Consider the following 21,152-nt stretch of genomic DNA (forward strand, 5'->3'; position numbering starts at 1 on the left):
TATAGACTAAACCAACCATTACCGACCCAAATAGCTGTACAATCCCAAATTACTTCACACAGGGCTTATTCAAATCCCTTTGTGTTGGTGTAAAAATTAAGTTAGGCAGAGGTTAGGGTGGATCTTTTAATTGTATTGATCATGTTGCCATTGCTTTTTTTTTTTTCTAACCTCAGAGGAAGACGTTTTCACAATGAAAACTATTCACAGTGAGGTTTATGGATTACGCTGTGTAAGATGCACATTGTTGTTGGAAAGACTTGCTGTTCCATCTTTTCAAACATTTTACGATGCTTTAGGCACCGCAAATAAGGTTGTACATTTTCACCGTATTGGGATGGCAGCAAGGGCCTCACAATTTCTTAGCAGAGATCGAAAATCTTTGGCAAAACTGAATCTATGGTGATGTTTCATGATGATGCACTTTACTACACATTAGAGCAGAAGCAAGTCAGTTACTGTATATGGACAGGAGCACTGCACTGCCTCGTCCCCTGGTTCTATATGATGTTATCACATCATACATCAAGGTCAATCACTTGCTTTGTGAATGCAGTCTCTCCATATGACATATGACTACACACACGCTTCTTAATGGACACGATATCAGATTAAACTCAAGAGGAAATTCAGTGCACTTCTCAGAGTGAAGCTTTTCTGAGCAAAGTAAGCCCAGAATTCAATTTAAGCCAGAGAGGAAATAATAATGTAAGTGAGTGCTTGAATGTAGCAATATGCAGCACTCTGCTCTCCTGCACACTGACATCACACAACTACGTATTTTTGGTAAAGAAAAGAAGACTAAACAGTCATATAATAATGGCACACAATATTAATCTCATATCCCGTTGCATTATCCAGAACTAAACTTTGGAAGCAATGCGAGATTAATCCCAGAGGATGTTTGCTTGTAAACATATGATCAGTGTTTATTTCTCAACCCATAATGGCATGTATTATTATGCTGCTTGCGTGTGAGTGTGCACAGAGAACAATAATGGGTGTTTTGACAAAAGTCATATTCTGCAGGAATGTGTTGACCTCAACAAAATCAGGAGTCAATAGAAAAAAAAGTCTCACCCCATCTGACAACTTTGTTTTGTTGAAGCCAGAGGAGGTGACAGCGTTCTAATGACATGAGAGTGAGCAAGCAGCTGCAAGTGATATCCATAGTTCTGATAAATAATTCCAGTGAAACTCACGGTGCCATTTGTTTAAATGCAGTATCAAATGTTTCTTGTTTTCCCAATGATAAGGTTAATAATGTGAGAAGAACAAAGTCATGTACATGTAAATGTGGCTGAACAGCTGGGAGCACGGCTTAGCCAATTAAAGCATGAATAATCAAAATAGCTGTTCATTCTGTTGAAAGCATTGTATTTCAATAAATAATTATCGAGGAAGTCATTTTAAGCAGCAAACAACACACAAGCACAATCAAAGAAGCAATGACAAGTCCGCATATCGTGACTTCTTCCTATTGGAAAATTTAGATTGCCATTTTTGTCCCGACTTTCTGTGCAAAGATTCTAAAGAGAGCAAACAAAAGATTTCTGAGCTGCAATTAGACAAGAACCGAATGGGATTGACAGAACTGTGCCAGAGGGAATTCCCTAATCAAATGATAATTGATTGAATCGAGCCACTTAATTCCACCCTTGCTTGAACATCGCTGCAGTTTCAAAATGGGTAACACATGATAAACAGAGAAGAGTTTGATCAGAGCTTTTAATATCTTCTCTGGGTGCTGTGTATCTACAATCCCAATTATTCACAAAATTTAAATAAATACTACTTTATAAAAAAATAAGGCAACCCACAGATTCAGTAGTAACATGGACTTCTGAAAGTCATTAATTCTTCTGGTAGCCTAAAGAGCGATATAATATCACCATGTTGGCAGTGGGGGAATAGGGATTTACCCAAGCTATCATGTTTGCCCCACTTGAGTGCTAAGCAGTGTGGGTTGATTCTACCATAATACATCTAATTTAACATTTCACTAAGCCACTTGGCACAAATGCCACAGGATGTTTATAACATTCATAGCCTGTCTGGATTTTTGGGTTTGCTAAATGTCTGCCTGGCTACTGTGCAGTTCCTTCCTTTATGAAACACAACTCTTAACACACAGCACTCTGTGGAACTTAGAGAACTAAAACACAATGTCATACTAAGTTGAAGCGCTGGACATAAACTAAACAGAGAATTGAGATGATGCAGACTAGAGCCTAGAGACTTAAATGAAGACCATGTTCATGGTTTCAGGTGTTTATCACAGACGTCTTACCGTAAGCATATTAGCTTTATACAGTTTTATCTGGTTGGTAAACAAAGGACACATCCTCAGATCTGTGGAACCTTTGTCCAGTTTTTTGATTTGTTGGTCTCAGTTAATGTTTAATTTGACTTGCAACTACTGGATAGTAATTCAATAATTAGTTGGATGTTCAAGGTTAGAGTAAACAGCTCATTAGGATTGGGCGGATAGTTGATGCCATCGACGCCATGCGATGTTGGGTGCAGCACTGTGATTCAACCCCCCACCCCAGGTCAGTTGGGTGCACCCTGCAACACACACTATGATCAGTGTCTCTTATGTAGAGAAATAGATTTATTAGTGATGTCTCAATCAAGTTTTTTAGCCCTAAGTCATTTAATATTGGGTATCTGTAAATACTGAGTCAGATCACATACTTAATGTATGTTACTTAAATATTGATCAAATAGCCTGTGTATCAGATACACTGAAATAACACAGCTGAAGACTAGTTAATCTCAACCACCTTATTTGTAGGAGCTTCTTTATCCAAACACTGAAGGTCATGGTTCAAAAATATACAGTTTATAAGCCTAAATTACTGATATGATGTGAAAGAAAGTTCAGTTTGGAGAATGCCATCTCCTACAGTTATATGACACGATTCGCTAGAAAGTAGACGTTCCGGTCTGTTGGATTTGTTGGTGCTAAAGAAACACTTTAGTTCAACTGTGATTTTACAGTGGTGTTGCGCTCAAATGAGAAGCGGCAGCTAAATGTTTTCTACACTGCTTTGCTAATGATTATTAGCATCAGAGCTTAGTGAACCCAGCCGAAGGAAGTGTTCTTAATAGTTTTACATAAACATCAAAAACAGCTAATTGCTTCTGCAGTCTAATCTGATCAAATTGAAAGTTACAGCTGTCAGCTCACGCTTATTTTTAAGATTACTGGTGTGGTTACACACCACAGTCACACTGTGAGATTAAAGACTAAGCATACCAACAGCGACAACCCTCTCAGTGATCCCTCCCAACAAAGACTCTGCAATAAACAGTGAGACGTAACAATGTAAGCAGAAGAGAGCAGCACTATGAAAGCCTCCAGCCCTGCCACGACTACACAATCAAACAGGCACCACAGAGGACAAATGTAAGCACCACCAACTTTGCTGGTTTTCAACCTTCATAGAGAAAGACTTCAAACTGCAGCTGTGTCCTGTATAGATATAAAAAACGATTATCTTTCTCAACAGGCATTACCTCTTACGGGGATATGCATTGCCTCACAGTGTGCAACAATTTGTTTGCCCTGATTCTTTTAGTTGATAACACAACACCCACCATAATGGTTTCAGAAACATACTCTTCCAGCACTATCACTTTCCCTTGGATTCCCAGTATTCACTTTAAGGACGCATCATAGTCATACAATACACATGAACTATTACACCAAAGATCTCCACTCACTGCCATCTACTTCCCCAAGAGGCATGGCCCGCTCCCGAGAAGCTTTCTTAGAGGAGTACACTTCTTCACTGTCACTGAGGCAGGAAAAACATCGCTATCCATTATTCAAAGAGTTGCCACATGCATTCAGATAAGATGTAAAAGAAGCGCAGCTTGGAAGCACTTGATGAGACTGATGAGACGGAGAAAAAGACAAATCAAAGCTGGCTTTAAACCTTGTATGGAAATTTATCGTGGTCAAACATCGAGGGGTACAATTAATCACTTTCTCAAATGCACATGATGTAATCATGGATTAACAAATTTTTCAATACTTTTGTTTACCTGGTTAAATTCAGATATCAGTTATGAGAACGGGCAGAAAACAATGACAGCAAACTATTGATGTCTTCCAAACAGCAGAGGGCAAACAACGTCCTTGGAGAGCCAATACAAGGATCAGAGACAAGCTGGATGGATGCGAGGTTTAGATCCACTAGCCACAAGTAAGCACAAGTGCCTCGTAAATGTGCTTCCACTCCAACAAATGTAGATTTACTACTCACTAACAGTAGTTGCAACATGCAAAAAAGCTTAGTCATCAACTTTATTAGCTGTTCCATTCTGACTCTTGGATAAGTGTTTAACCTCAAACATATCAGAGGGAGGTCTTTGTGAATCACACATACCCTGCTAAACTCATCTAACATTATTTACTTAAAGTATATTAACTTAAAGCTTTCAGAAACATTTTGGAGGTTGATCATACTGTGTGTCACTTCAGTCTGGCTGGGTATGAGGAGGCCTCAACTGCTTGCAAAGCTTTAGACTTCTTTCACAGAGCAGTTTGTCTTATAAAAGGCCCTGTGATCAATAATGTCACGCCTCAGCTATATGGATTTGTATCTGGTGTGTAAATGAATGAACAAGATGCAACATTTACATTTCCTCACCACCATATACAGTAGTATGTAATATTCAAATTAATGTTTGCTGAAACCATTTGCATATTTGACACTGAATAAGTTGAATGTGCTGTAAATATGCAGCTGGACAAGCTGACTGACTGACTGACTGACTGACTATCCACATAGCATACACAACTAAAAAAATACCTTCAATGTATGACTGACAGGTTACACACAGAGCCTCTGTCTCAACACAAAATATGCAGGTCATCATAATTAAAGAAATTAGATAATTTGATATAATAATAATAAACAGAGTGTGACAGACTGGGGAGAGAGAGGGGACGACATGCTGAGCTACTAGGGCAACAAAGGTGGAAAACAACACACTGGCAATGTGGTCTGAACCTGTTCTGTGCCAGGTAGATGCTCTCAGCCACTGATATCCCTGTAATGAGTATCTCTCAGAATATCACTGGGTTGTTAGGGTTTGCTTTTGCAAGCTCAGGTTTCTAGCCTAGGTCTATACAGAAGAGAGGTTTGGATAAAAGATGTGTATTACAAAGAGATATTTTTTAGAAAATACAATGCTTATAAAAAATATTCATATAGCATCATCATCTATCATTTTATATATATATATATATATATTTATATTTATATAATGGCTGCCAAAAAGTTTCATACTGTAGATATTCTAAACACTTATTACAGTTGGTGATGTCTTCCGCAGGCTAATGGGTGAACCTGAGGCAAAACAAACACAATATAGCCAATCTATTTCACTTGGAGTGAATACATTATGTATAATATTGTAGGAATTGGTATAGACATGAAGCACATTGTATCTTCTCGAATGCGGCATAATGGTGATGAATTTACGATTCACATCCTCCTAATTTCCCATGAAAGTGAATACAAGAATTGCCATTTTCTATGCAAATGGATCACCAGTGAAGCAGCTCAGCTTACAGCTTGTTGTGGTTCTATGCAATAGTGTCAGTTGTCTTGTCATATGAAATTCATGAGGGAGGAGGGTCTTAGCTGCTGCGGAGAAGAAGAGGAGCAGAAAGTGGGTCATGATCTGTAGATACGATGCTCACTGCACTGTACAGGAGTGTGACCCTTGGCTTTTCCTCTATATAAACACCCACAGCCTCCTTGAAAGGTCAGGTTCTGCTGATTTTATCATATGAAATCTCACTTGCATGGGAAGACCTTGCCAGCGTTTCCCATAGGCAGCCCACCCAGGTAGATGAAGACCCCCCACCCCCCACCCAAGGTACATAACTGACTTCAGTAACTAAATGTGGACTAGAGGCTTTTCTGTGTGCAGCTGTCCATCTATAGCATCTTCCAGTAGTCTGAACGCGAGGACATCTGCAAACATTGCTTGCACTGATCTGACCAATACTACACAGCTGGATGGAGATCAAGCCATGAACTCCACTACAGCAGACTATCAGTGGATGGAAAGAGCAGTGGACTCTGTGGGGAAGCTGTTACAGCACACTGCCAGTCACTGGACAAACAGGCAAACTAGAACTGATGTGTGACTGCACTTCACACTTTATATAAGGTGTATTCCCACTGTCCCCTGCACAGTACGATTTACACTAGAAAGGCCAAAATGCAGTTGTCAGTTTGACAATTTTACTGCAATATCATCGCTACTCTCTTCTCAATGACAGAGCCAACAAAGATGCATTCACCCACTTCTGCAAATACCACTACCTCACTGCTCAACAGCACTATATTCATGACATGAAGACAGAATAAGACAAAACCAAATGCAACATATAATACAACATTTCCTTCATTTAAAAATACCTTTGCATAAACAGATGCATGCAGTGAGCAGAAAAAGATCAACCCTGACTTCTTGATATACATGGATAAATGTCATGGCGCACTGCACCAGCTGGAACAGTGGAGTTAGTCTAATCCCTTGACTCCTCAGGGCCAATTGGAGATGTATTGGAAGCCTGAGATATACTGGAACCATACTGACCATATCAGAAATATCTGCACAAGTACAGTATAATGGACATAATGAAACTCGAAACCAATGTTCAGGTAGTGTTCAATGTGCATTCAAACTGGTTAAGGAAGAGGACTGACCACAGTGTTGGTTTGAGAGGGTCATTACAATGCTTGACAGGGCTTCAGTGAGAAGATGTACAGGCTCTGTGCCTCAAAATAAAATATAAGGACGACCAAATATTTTCTAGACTTGCAAAGCCTTGTGATATCTTTAGAAAGAGAGAAATGAATATGCTGGTGATTGGGTTAGCCTTGAACTAGTCAGCTATCAGAAAAATGTAAAACTTAGGTTTCAATTCAATTCATGATGGAGGCCACTTTCTATAATTCACTGGTTGGTGTAGTCTCCAATGTAAGTGCCATATTCACTCAGTTTTCAGTTCATGTTACCACACAGTTCAAAAAGAGTTCAAAAGGTTAACTCTTCCCCAAATGAGTCAGAAAGCAAAAACATCCTGTTTGATTTATGAATGCCTCCAAGAGAGACGCTGCACAGAATTTAATATTAAAATGTAGTGACAGTAGAGAGTTGTGACGGAAAATGTTGACACTTCATTCCATGTTTATCTTGTAACTATTGTTGTAACCCAGCTGAAAAAAAGTCCTCTGCTTTCTGTTCAGTCATCTTCAAAGCAAACTTACATGCCTATTTGGTTAGAAGCTTGGTCAGCTAAAACTGAGATTGTGGAGATGGTAAAAAGTACAAAAACACGAAGCATTGGCCGCAGAGCGGAGAGACCAGTAGAAACACATCCACACTGATTAAATTTTAATTTGAAAAAAAAAACTCAAACTTTTAATGTTTATTTTCAATTAAAAATTAAATTGAGTGTCTAGTGTCTCACAGGTATCGGACAGGATGCTGACAAATCTAAAAGCTAATTCTACTGTGTTAGACTTTGACCTAGGAGTAAAAAAAAAAGCAGAAGATGTAGATGTAGTGGGCTCATGTCCAATGTTGAATGAATTCTACAGACAACTGCCAAACATCTGCAGAGATTTGATATGTGCACTATTGTGTGTAGCCTTCATCTTTATTTTCATTCTTTTGCATTTTGAATGAGCTGCAGGCAATGTTGAATCTTCTGTGTTTGTAGGGGTCAGAGGGCAGGGGTGGGGGTGGGGAAGGAAATTCACTGGATTTAGTAGACAGTCCTCATATATATAGGACTTGGATCAGTCTCCTCTCTTTAATTTGTCCATCCAAACAAAGCATGCAAAGTCCCAGACAGTTCTGATCAGTTTTGAAATGAGTGAGTGTCTGTTCTGACCTTGACATTCTGCATTTGTATTTTTTTCCTCCATGAACTACACACAAACTCTTACCATTCATGCCTCTGACCAAATCTCAACACAACTTGGGGATGTTATTGCATCATGGCATGTTAGTAAAAATGTTTCTTTTTCTCTAAATTTGTTGGAATGGAAAGCTCTTAATAACTCGCCAAATTCAGTACTATGCAAAACCAAACGGCTGCTCTCTTGACAGTAGTCAGCAGTGGTAGAGTTCATTCAAAATCCAGCAGCTCAATAGCTACACACTGCATCAAAAAGTAGCACTGCACTAAGATCAACATAATTAATATGAATACGAGGTTCAGCGACCTGTAACAGCTTAAGGGAAGTGATCCCGCCAAGAATTCCATTCACTGTGCTCCTATGAAAGAAATTATGCAGAATTGACCAATGCCACATCTTTTTTATCGTGCCTTTGCTTAATGCACTGAAATACAGCGAGTCACATTATTAATATGTGGAATTAGCAGTAATGTCCTGTGAGTCTGAGCATGTAAACAAACTATAAGCTGCAATCCAGACATGACCTATATTTCAAAAGAAATACTGGACTAATAGATTAAAATATCTCTAATGATGAATGAGAAAAAGCACAGTCCCTTTCACTGGCACATAAAAATGTGTTTCAAGTCATTATAGATTACTGACTGCCTGAGGGTGCCTGGAGAGTTAAGTTAAGCTTTGGTTGGTTTAATGAATCCTGACCAAACATTTAGTAACTCAAGGGACATGCAAACAGAGTCTTTATAGTCAGTCCAAGTATAAACTATAAAGGAATACCAAAATGTTGTCTCTTAAAGCAATAGTCCTCTCAGTTATATCCCAAATAACACGATAAATACATTATCAAAAATGAATTTTACATTTCTATTTCAAATTAAACTTTTGTTACACTTAAAATAGTGTAGTGTGAATCACTATTTCTGAATGAACTGGCTTTTCTAAAATAAAAAGCAGTTTACTCTAACCAAAACCTCACACTGATAAATACACACATTACATAAAACCTTTACAGTGTACCAATACATTATATCCAATCATGCAAAATACAAAACTCGCCGCATAAATAAATCACAAAAGAAACACAACTGCATTAGAGTAATGGTGCCTCTCTTTGAAGGAGAAGCCTTTTACCTCTAGCAACTAAGTTCCTTTGCTTGACTGACTGAAAATACTTGCTAACCCTGCTGAAATGGCCCATCGTGCACGTGCGGTAAAAATAGCCCAGCAGAGAGCATGGTCCGACCCTTGTAATGGATCGTGATGAAGGTCAATGTAGTGAGGCTCAAAGACCTCCAAGTGCCTGGTTGTGACGTAACACTTAGGGCAAAGGAGACATTCAGAAAACATCTTTACGCACATAAATCTATACATAGTCCAAGGCAAAGCTCTACATTTAACAAGTCAAGTGATTCATATATTTTTATTTATTAAATTGAAAGATCTAAGATAACTTAAGACTTGCAGCATTGACATTCAGCATTTGTCTCTACTTTACATATTCTTGGCAGACAAGGGGAATGTGATGGTGAGGAAATAAATCTGACACTTTCTATTGCTTGACACGCCATTATAATTCTGTTAACAGAAGGCCGATATTCCATTCCCAGACTGGGCGGATGGTGTCATTAAGAACAGCCGTCCAAAAGCATTCAGTGCTGGGCTCAGTGCTTGCTACGATTCAGACTTGAATGAAACTTCCTCTCTCAATTCAACTCCCTCTTGCGTGTGTCTACCACAAAGCAAAAGAGGCTTTGTCTACCGCACAGTGATTTAAATTCAGAGAGTGCCACGTAGTTTCAAAGACCTACTTAGCATTGTTACACAATAGCTCAGGCAACAGGGAGGTAAAGGCTGGAGACTGAGGAGTGTTTCAATAGCTACGGCGCTTAAGGGAAGTGTTTACACAATTCAACACAAATAACTTCGAAGAAAAAAAAATAATAAAACCCGCCCTTCTTCAAGATATATATTGTAGTATATACACATATATATAGAATATACACAGAACAATGAGATACAAGATACAAACATATGTCCTTAACCTCTCGCCCACTGACCCTGGACAATTCTAATCTTAAATTCATAAATGTAGGTCACTGATTATGCCCTGCTTAACACAGAGGGAGTACATTATACATAGCACAGTGTTCCCTGTGTGAACAACATATGCATCTCTGATATCGCTTGGCAGTGATGTAATGTGGAGTGGCTCAATATGTGCTGGTACAATGACAGCTATCCTTGTACAGTCCTGTTGTTCATACATGCTGCATCTTCTGGAGGAGAGTGACAGGCTACTGCACGAGTAACAAGCCGGACAGGAATTTACTGAATCCCAAACTATAAGCGACAAGCATGTTCATGGCATGTTAAGCCTTTGAGTGCTCCGTGCAATACTGTTCAGCATCCACGCCCCTCCCACCACAGCACCATCAGTGCGATAATCCAGAAATACTCCTGTAATGGCCCACTGGTTTGACCTAATCTACACTGACATAACATGAATAAAGTCCATAAGTAGGCCTACCCCACAGTACACTACATGATAAGCAAGACATTGATAATAGATAGAGGACATGCTAATAGAGAATCACACTGCAACATGACCAAATATGAATGTTTATTTATCCAGTCAGCCTATCATACAGCGCAGTATGTCATGCTTTTACTGTTTGTATACAATCATGAAAGGCACAGTGTTCCTACTAGATCATACAACTATGGAGAATTATAAGCATGAATTTAGTGGAAATCCCTCATTTTACAATCTGAAAACTTGGGTCTCGTCATATTGGTATTCTTGGCAAAAAGCTTTCACCTGGTGAAAACATCCAGTACATTCTTCTGGCTCGATCCACTTGATACAGCCTGACTCAGATCCAGAGGATTGGATCGGTCAGTGCAACCCTAGTAATAGTGCAAAGCAGTTAGAATTTTATTTTAATTTCATTTTTTCTTTTTTCTTTATTACAGGTTTGTAGTTTTCAGTGTGTACTGATGGTAGTTTGAATTAATATCTATGAACCATTTTTCCATTTATTGTCAACTTATGGTCAGACATAAATGGGTAAATTATTGCAAGTTCAGTTTTTATTTATGTTGTCCAGCTTTACAAGAATCTTACCAGACTGGCAAGTTAGACAATACAGCAAGTAACAACTTATTCTATCCATCTGTCATCTGTACCCACTTATCCTGTTCAGGGTCATGGGTGGGGCTAAGAGGCTAACACATACATACAGAAGATGATGCACAAACTCCCCAATCCAGGGACAGGCAAAACAAGCAAACCCCACGTAAAAACAGAGGTAAACAGAAGAAACATTATTGATGTTATCATTCGTTAAACTATAAAACCACCTCTCTCCTTTATTTATTGGTCCTTTCTGCCCCACATTATGTTGCGCTGGTCCTAACAGTAAAATTGCCACTGGTGTTTTAAAACCAACTTTGTTCAACGAAAACAGTTCTATTCAGTCTCCATTTTACAGTGACAAAAGCAGAGACAGCTGTCAGCTGCTGCAGAGCTTGTATTTTGCCAGGCTCTATTCAGACTGGCTTTTCTTCTGTCAAAAGGGGCCTGCTGGTTTTGCTTGTCCTCCGATCCTCTGGCTGAGCAACACAGGCAAATCTTCTGAACAACTAAGATTTGTGCCCCATTCTGAGGATGTTTTTCAGGCCAGACACTGCAGTGAGGCCTTCAGGGGAGTTGAAGCCCATTGTTAAGACAGCAATAAAGGGAATCCTCCAATCCTACAATCCAATCCATGATGAACAATGTATGTATTCTTCGCTGTCAAATGACAAAGCTAATAATTTGATGCACACCTAGAAAGCTTGTTAATCATCTCCATGGGCTCTTGCTGAAGTTAACAACTAGAGTTCATATTGACATACAACAGTGATTATGATGATTTCAATTTACCTTCAAATTCAAAACTTGGGTTGCTCCTACAGCATGACGAGGCCAATCTAGGTTTGTGTGAACACAAAACTAGAGCAAAACACTGGACTGTAAAATGTGATGACAACACTGTCACGGCAAAACTGAAGCAGCATCTAGTTTCTACCGTGGTGAGAGACAAGCTCATGGTCCATGACACTGTCTTTTGAATTTTTCTTTGCTTTTCCATGTTGCCTTTATGAAAAACCTATTTTGTGAAACTCCCTAATTCACTTTCAGTGAAACACTTGTCGTGGTGCCAGTGTTTAGGTCATTTACAGCTCAACCAGCTTTAATCGCATTAATCTTTTTTTCTCTCTCTCAAAGTCACTAATAGGTTCTGTAGGCCTGTGTGAACTGGTCATGCATACAGAATAGTCAGAAAAGCATATTGCTCAGTGGGAATTGATTGCAATATCAAACCCAGACTGAGAGGCAGAGGCATTGTTGGACTACCACTGCATTTCCTGAACTGCAAATCAGAACAGGGCCTGAGGATAAGCCATACTGTTGTCTGATCCCACCTAAATCAAACTCTATCAAGGCCAAAGTGACTTACACAAATGTAAATGGGAATGTGACACAACACAGGCTTTCAAATCAATCTCCACTTGCAGTTTGGTGACAGGGCCATGATAAAATCCCTTTACAGCATTTTGTCCAAGAAAAAGGACAGCAATAAATTGTATTGTGAATTATATTACAATAACAAAAATCCCAAATAATCAATCTATTCGCAAATGAAATATTGATATCATGTTAATATTAGACTGATATTTGGCCAAGTTCTGCAAGAATTTAAGCACAAAAGTATTGTTGGCAGAGCCAGACTTAGCCTGAAGCTGCTGTATGCTATTCCTAGTTAGAAAATGGGCCATACTGGCCTACATACCTGCGTTCTGCAACTGTTAATGGACAAAATCTGATGAACCTGAAAGCCCAATCTGTTCCAAAATGCTGTTATCGCACAGAGCCAAATCGTCTAACCTCATTGTTTTAACTCAACTCTTCACTGATAAGCTGCTCCAAATCAAGCTGCTACTCAAAATCCACAACATAAATTAATTAAATGATCATATACTGTATGTTTTTGTAATATAAGTACTACAAAGGATCAAATGGGCCAAATTTAATGAGCCAAAAAGGTAGCCATAGTTCCTACTGAAATGTAGGAGGATGACATAAAACTCCAAATGTTAACCACACAGTGTAAGGATGGGAACAGAAGTTACACATAAAAGTTGTGAACGAGACACGAGTGTTGCCACTATCTTCTTCAGTTCTGTAAAATCTGTTTCAGCAAAATTCCTAGGTTTTGCCCTGTGAATGAACTTAAAACCTGAGCATGGCCGTGCTGACTCTGGAGCTAGCGGTGCTTTTAAGTCAAAAGAAGTTAGGAATTTTTTTCGAGTTGAACCCAACTGTGTCTGTATTGGCTGTAACCTACAAAAGGGTTGGATGTGACACACAAAGTGCTTTTGCACTTAGTAGTTTGTAGCCTCTGAATCTTTCATGAACAGCATATGCTTGTAGCTGAAACTGGCCAGAACTATACAGTACTATAAGTGCAACTATTTTAAAGCTTATGGCATGGCAGAGGGATAAAATAAACTTTTCCAAATATATCATCATTATTAGAATAACTTAGAGTACAGCAACCACTGCACAATTTTCCACATGGCTATATAAGACTGCACGATAGGAAAACCAGTGTAAAGGCACACTTGTAAAAGCAGGCTCAATATTCTCACTGTGATTTGTTGTGACACAAAGATCACTTCAATCAAATTGCAAAGCTGCACCTGGCTCACCATTCCCTCAGACCACATTCATTAATTACTGATGAGCTGTGTTTTAAACTTGTATCTGCTGGGCAAAGACAAAACCAAGACAAGTATGAAGGTGCATTAAAAGAACAAGTTCTCTCTTGGATAAGTGCCACTGCTGAGAACCTTAACTGTGCCTTAGGTCTGAAAGTGAAAAGATATTCTGGGGTGGTGTCCAACACTGCTGCTTAGCAGAGATTCAGTCTGACAGTCTGTTACAATACAGCTGGAACAGATTCATATCACCAGTGTACCATGTATTGTCTGATGGTAGACATCAGTTTTCTCTGATGTAATCAAATCCAGAATTCATATATCACGCCGTCCAATGATAGTGACAGATTGTTGAAAATAAGCCCAATGTGCCACTCAGCTTTTCATCTGACTGGCCGCAGACCACTCGCTGAGTGTATTATTGACTGAGTAGATGTGGTCAATGCCTGAGCAGAGTAACAATCCTCCGCAATTACATTAACTAACAATCTCTGCAGTCAACACGGACTGGACAGCTGTTACAAACAGAGAAGATCCCCAGAAATAAAATGCCACGCTATCAGTAAATGTATCATCCAGAGTAAACATCTGTCACTGACTGATCTATTGTCCTACTGACATCTCCATACAGAGGTCAGGGGATTTTTTTTTTAACTCCTGCTCACTGTTTATGTGTTAACTGTAAAGAATAGGGCTTATGTTTTACACTACCAGCTGAGCTAGCAACCAAAATATTTTTAAACCTAGACTCATTAAAGGGAGATATTGAACCTAATTTCTGGATTAACAATTTTTCTCTTCTGGTGGATTTTTTCTTCATATTTTCTGCATTTATAGAGCACTTTTATCCAAAGCGATTTACAATTCATCATGTGCCTCATTCACCCATTCACACACCAATGCAGACGAGCTCGAACTCTTCTGGTTCTGATGTCGAAGAGCAACAGCTTCTTTCTCGACTTGCTACAGAGGAAAAATTAGCAATATATTTTTCATTTTATATGCTTAAATTCTATGGCAATATGGATTCAACACCTCATTTTGGGTGGAAAGTGTGGAAGTTCAAGTTCATGTCCGTTCATTGAAAGCTGAATGATTCTGGGAATTGTATAACCATCTACATACAGAGCAAAAAGTCAATGACACTTCAAAACAGCTGCTGAAATGCAGTGGATGTCATAAAGTTAATTTCTAAAATTAAAATCTATTTGGATTAAAGATATAATTATAATTATAAATGTACAGTGAAGATCAGAAGATGCTGTAAATCTTAGTATTGTTCCACCCAGCACCCACTCACTCAAATTAAACTTAATTAAATGAACTCGGGCCCAAGTATAAAAAGTTTTGAGGAAACATAGAGACAGTGCAATTTGACAACACTACGCTGGATCTCAGTAGACCTTTGCCAGAGAAACTAAAGCATCCTTGGAGCAACAAAGTGGAATCACTGGACGTCAGCACAATCAAAGAAATTTGACACACTCTTCATCACATACATAACAAAGTAAGCGTATTAAATTCCATGAGACAGTGCCTGAAGAACGAGCATTTAGTATCAACATATTGTAGAATAGGAAGTAAAAATTGCCTACCGTATGGGTGTAAGGTGCTTCTCCCAGGTTAATCCCATCTTTAGCAAGTTTATCCCTTATCAGTACCTTCAGCTTCAGTTTGGGATAGGTCACAAAGTCATTGCAATCTGTGAATGTCAGGTTATGGTTTCCAGGACAGGAGGCCTGGTGTATTCCTGTGGTCTGTGGGTGTGATCTCAGTGTCCTGAAGTCGTCCTCTCTGTTTGAGTGTGAAGTGTGGTGGAGAGTAGAAGCATCCAGAGGCTCTAAGGTGAAATAGTAGCCTGCTGCTTTTCTTTTGTCCTCCTCTTTTAGATTCTGCACTGCTGTGATCAGCCTGTGTCTGTGGTACTGAATGTGAACACCTATGGCATCCAGGTCTGGTTCTCCGATCTGTTTACACACTTCCAAATCATCGTATCCGTTGTCAATGAAAGACTCCACATACTGGGCCAGATGGAGCTTCGACAGCCACTCCAGGACGAGATTTGGCCCTTGGCTCATCTTCAGACACGATATAGGAGGGCTTACCTTAGGTGCAAGCCATCACCTCCATGTACACTGCTGCTGCTGCTGCAGCACTGTGATCCATGTAACTCCCACCTTACACAGAGCCCCAGGTTCAAGTCTCCAAAGGGGGCACATCTATTAGTTTCTGGGAAGAGCCTTAGAAAACAGAGCAAACGCATATTTAGAGATGACAGGAAATGTTGAATGAAACACCTTTAACTGTCAGAAGCAAAACCCAAACGCTGCTCTGCTTAAGTTCTCTTGAGCAAAAACAGTGAAGACAGCGTCAGGGTCTCTTGTTGACCCTGACCTTTGACATGTCATGGAGCCGTTTAACTTAATAGTAAAACATACTATGGTTGACTCTAAGCCAAAAGAGCCCAACAAACGAATTTGACTTGGACCGTTAGCCACATATTAACGGTTGGGTGAAGCGTAACAGTTACTTTAGCTGCTTTATCTACGTCGACGGAATCGTAAAGTTAACGTTAGCTAGTGAGAAAAGGCGAATTGACCACGTTCCTGTTAAGTTATCCTCTACCAAACATGGAGAGGAGATAAAAACACACCGTAACGTCAACAGTTGGCGTCCTCTCACGCTGCATCCATCCTCTTTGTTTCATTCATCACAACGGTTACGGAGCAAGACGCTCAGGTCCATCAAACATTCATCCGAAGCAACAATTAAAAGGTTAACGCTAAAGCCAGAGCGATATACAATATATAACTTCTAGAAAAACGCTCGTAGAGGATAAAAAATAAAATGAATTCTCTGCTCTCTATCTGCTCAGAGAAGTGGCTTACTTTATTCTTGGTCTCGCCGTTTTCAACTTTGCTGTCCCACCGCTTCGGCCGCCGGTTCAGTCTGAGTGAGGATGCTGCTCCGGCTTCAGTCATTGCTGTAGTCTTCACCCCCCCCCCCCCCCCCCGGACGACGGGAGCCCTGCGAACACTTGCGCCACCTGCAGGGACTTCTGGGTAATGTAGGACTGAGAAATAAAAAAATAAAATAAAATAAATGTATTCTAGGTGGTATAATAAAAAAAGAAGTTAGATACTTTCTCAGATATCTTGATTTAAATTTGGAGTTATTCCACCTTGTTGACTAATTTATTAACCTCATACAAAGAGAAAAGATATATTATACCATCTGCAGTCCCTGGGCAGGTAGACAGTACTGGAATTCTTTTTGATGTTTTAGGGTATTGTTATTGAACATTTCATTTTAGTTTTCAGCTTAAATGGTTTTAATCCTTCCGTGTGAAGCACTCTGGGCTGTTTCTTGGCAAAGAATCTGCTGTACAAATAGAGTTAATTTTATTGTACCTGTTTTTAAGTATAATTTCAGAATCACTTTCTGAAAATATAAGTGACTTATACTTTCAGAAAAGAAAAGCCACAAAAAAGGCTTATTCCATAAATGGCCAAATACTGGCACTAAACTAACATTGGACTGACATTGATATATATATTATTTTGTAATGGCTCATGGCATGCCAGTGTATAGGTATATCTGTAATGAAAACAAGTAAAAAGAAAATACCATAAAAGTTCTTAAAAGACAACAAAAATAATTTCTGCCACGTTGAGATAAATGGTCTCTTCATCTTTCTAATTTTGCACAAACTACTATAAATCAAGGAGGCACCAGGCTGTCCCTCAGGATTATCAAGGCAGTGTTGGACAATACCCCAGGGTCCTTGATCAAGACAATTTAATCTATTGCTGACACTGACCTCTGACCTTTGGAGGGGCATGCCCAAAAAGAAGTCTGCAGGTAAACGGAAGAACATGAAACAGAAAACACAAGACAAAACATGTTATGATTGGTTTTACATTTATTTTCCATTGCACAATAATATCTATATATACTGTATCTACAGTCTAAATTGTTTGTGGCAGCAGATTAAGTCAGACATCCATGTGAAATTTATTTTAATAAAACTGTACAAAAATTGCCTACTATGAGAAAATACTGCAACTCCACAGATATTCATCCCAGAAGACAGATGGATGGAAGTATGGCGACTGAGAAACCCTTGAGCTCTCCTGCACGGTGCTGTGAGCCTAGCTTCGGTTTCAATTCATTTTTACAGCGCAGGGGAAGCAAGAGTTTTCATGAAGCAGAACAGTAACATAAACAGATGTACCAACAAAATAAATATAATCTCTCACACTTATACAATTGGCATGATCAAACAAAAATGGGACACACTTCTGATGTATTGGTGAGAACTTCAGTTTTGTTCAACATGGTGGTAAATACAAATGCCAGAACAGACAATCTCTAAGAGGGGATAATACATGGTTGTTTCAAGTTTGTAAACACTTAATATCATGCATCCTTCAATGTGCAATAAGAGACCATTTAGGACATATATGTTGCAAACTGAAGCACTTTAAAGTCGAGGCCACACTTTGTAGAAAGACTCAGCGGCCCACCGACAGGAGATGACCCTCCTGCATTAGCAAAGCTCGAATCTGAAATGAGCATGTTCAATATATAACCAGAAATGTTTATTGTCATGTCTGGATGATGGATAATTATGCACAACCATTGTTTGGACATTAATGTGATTAATTCTATCCCAAAATGACGTTAAAGGTATTCATTTTTAATAATTCTTGAAATTAAAAGTATATATATTTGTTTTCAAATATATAAATATATCATAGTATCATCAACCTGACATTGAAAACAAATCTGAGAGTGAAGCAATCAGCATGGCAAATGACATAGATAAGCATAGGTTCTGTCATGTTTTGGTCCTTTCGAAAAAAAAAGAAAATGGGACACGAAAGAATAAACACATTAAAAATCATACTAACAAAATTATTTTAAGTACAAAAAATAGTGCAAAACCCACATAACTGCTCTTTCAAATGGGTTTACCTCAGTAGTATACAGTAGATTAAAATCAGCCAGCTAAAAGTGAAGGGTTTTATTCCAAAATGCTGTATATCCATCTTGGAGAAAACTTTTTTATTTTTTTGGTGTAACTGATAACTCAACATCTCCTAACTATACATGATTTAATACTCTTAAATCTAAGAAAACTTCTCACAGTATCTCTAAAGTTTAACTTCACGTCTGCAACCATTTTCCATGAGTCTGTTACATAATTTTCTTTGGTGGATATCTCATTTTGGAACGAAACTCTTCAGATTCACTTTGCCTGTCGTCTGAACACATGTACAGCAGTTTGGGACAGTAATGAGGGTGTTATGCCCAGAAGAAGAAGCTAAAGCCGATCTTCCATCGCCCCTACGCACAGTAGACTTCTTGACTCATGCTGTCCAAGGTATCCGGACTGACTCTTACCATTTGGGAAAAAATCAAGACAACTCTGTGAAATTAAGCAACTCTTTGGTGTCGGAAAAGAACATGGCCGCAAGCGTATACAGTATGTCACGTTGCCTGAACCTGCACTGTCAGATTTGTGTCCAGCTGTCCCGTTATTTACAACATTTGGCAGCAATCCGGACTGACAAAAGCCTCGTCTCTCTTTCCAAAATAAAAGACCAACAGATAATGCTCCTACATTGACACAAATAGCAGCATATCCTTGCACCTCATAAAAAAGAAATCTAATTACAATAGAATTCTAGTTAATCACATTGAAAAACACTGTCGAGCAAAAACAAAAACCTCAAAAGACCTATTGTAATACACTGTATCTATGTAGTATTATAAATATTGGCGCCCATACACATATTCCTGAATATATGTATGTTCACAAACACACAGATATACACATAGGTAGAGGTTAGCATATATGCGTCATGAGGCAAAGGCAGAAGAGAAACTGTTTTTAAGTGAATGGTTCTGAGAGAGATGACCAGTGGCGCTCGGTCATTTCTACTGGCAGCTACAAATACAAAGACAGCATTACTATTTCCATTGTGCTGTAAGAGACACATGCTTTTTTTCCCTACACATTGAGAAACGAGACAAAAAAAATCAACTTCAGCTATGACTGAATACAAAAAAAGAAATTTGAATAATCATGTATAGATAGAATCTTTATCACAAAAAAACTTAAAATTGTAACCAAAATATACATTTATGCTAATTATACTAAGGACAATCTTTGTCATGCCCTTCAACATGTCATCCTCCACATACGGGACTCAGCTACAGCCCCTCGAAAGCTAGAATATAAAGACCTTCAGGAGTTTTCCAGTGTATCAACTCTTCATTTTTCTGATAGATCAATGTAAACTCTTCATTGGGGGTAAACACTTTCAGCACTTTTTTTTTTTTTGCTCATTTAATTGACAAAGGAAAGAAAAATAAAATTCAATGCCCAACATACAAACTCCTTTAATTCCTAATCTATTATACTGTTCCAATAAATAATCAAATTTAAAACAAAACCAAAGTGACTCTCAGAAAACACGCCATTTGTCGTTCTCACCTAAAACAACTTGGTTGGATAATGCTCTAAAAAAAGGAATGGTCGGTGATGAACTAGTTTACTACCAGCCCTTACTCGGTGAGAGGCAATAGATTCATCATCTCCCTGTCCATTTTTTTTTTTTTTCACGGTTCTAAGTGCTTGATAGGACCTTTCTGGACAAAAACAACAAAAACAGAAAAATAATTTAGACCAGAAGAACAAACAGACACAAGTCCTCCACTGATTCAATCATTGCTACAGAAACGTACATCTTCATTGACTTCATTGACTTGATTAGATTTAAAGTACAAGGGGATCATCAGACTTTTCTCCTCATTTAAAGTCCACTGTGTTTGGCAGACACCATAAAGGGCAGAGAAAGGAAAAAAGAACAATTGCAATCAGGCCACCACAAGTACATGTTTTGCAGAATTGTCTTTCCTCTTTCAGAACAAAACAGCAGGGTGTGTAGATATATATATGAGATATATATGAGTGCATGACTGATGGATATGAAAGGTCCTCTCTCTCCTGTTCTGCGGACTGATGCCGCACGAACATCAGCGCTCTCTGGTGAAACGGAAAGAGAGAGTCCTATGAGCTTCTCTTCTCCCATTTCTTTCCATTCTCATTACGCTGGCTCGACCAGTGTCCACTCCGCAGCAGTCCTCCGGTGGCTGAGGTAATGCAGAGTGTATGATATTGTGCTGAGAATAAAAGCATGAGTCTGTTGAGCAGAACCCCAGCCCCCCCCCCCCAGCCCGTGGAGAGAAATGGAGAAGAGAAGAAGAGAGACCTGCAGCTCCTCAGAGATACTGGTGTGCGTGATTACAGAGTCCGATGCTCCACACGCTGCCATCAGAGCTGGTACCACTTCTTATCTTTGTACTTCAGCATCATCTGAGGGCAAGAAATAGAAAAAATAGGAGTCAGAAATAAGAAGTGAA

At 39.0% G+C, this 21,152-nt stretch overlaps 2 protein-coding genes across 7 annotated transcripts in view; both read right to left on the reverse strand.

The window, feature by feature from the left end:
* The window catches only part of sash1b (SAM and SH3 domain containing 1b), a 45,312-nt gene extending 28,618 nt beyond the window's left edge, over positions 1-16,694 (reverse strand). Inside the window, exons 1-2 of the mRNA XM_056393704.1 lie at positions 16,610-16,694; positions 15,317-15,961 (exon numbers count right to left, since the gene is read on the reverse strand). Coding sequence (XP_056249679.1) covers positions 15,317-15,799 — 483 coding nt within the window. The 5' untranslated portion in view covers positions 15,800-15,961; positions 16,610-16,694. The remainder of the gene's footprint in view (positions 1-15,316; positions 15,962-16,609) is intronic.
* Positions 16,695-17,625: 931 nt separating this feature from the next.
* The window catches only part of stxbp5b (syntaxin binding protein 5b (tomosyn)), a 28,617-nt gene continuing 25,090 nt past the window's right edge, over positions 17,626-21,152 (reverse strand). For all 6 annotated transcript variants that reach the window (XM_056393132.1, XM_056393138.1, XM_056393135.1 and 3 more), the window contains one exon: positions 17,626-21,105. In XM_056393132.1, the coding sequence (XP_056249107.1) occupies positions 21,064-21,105 (42 nt within the window). In that variant the 3' untranslated portion in view covers positions 17,626-21,063. The remainder of the gene's footprint in view (positions 21,106-21,152) is intronic.

This window comes from Seriola aureovittata, chromosome 13 (assembly GCF_021018895.1).
Source record: "Seriola aureovittata isolate HTS-2021-v1 ecotype China chromosome 13, ASM2101889v1, whole genome shotgun sequence".
NCBI classification, from domain to species: Eukaryota; Metazoa; Chordata; class Actinopteri; order Carangiformes; family Carangidae; genus Seriola; species Seriola aureovittata.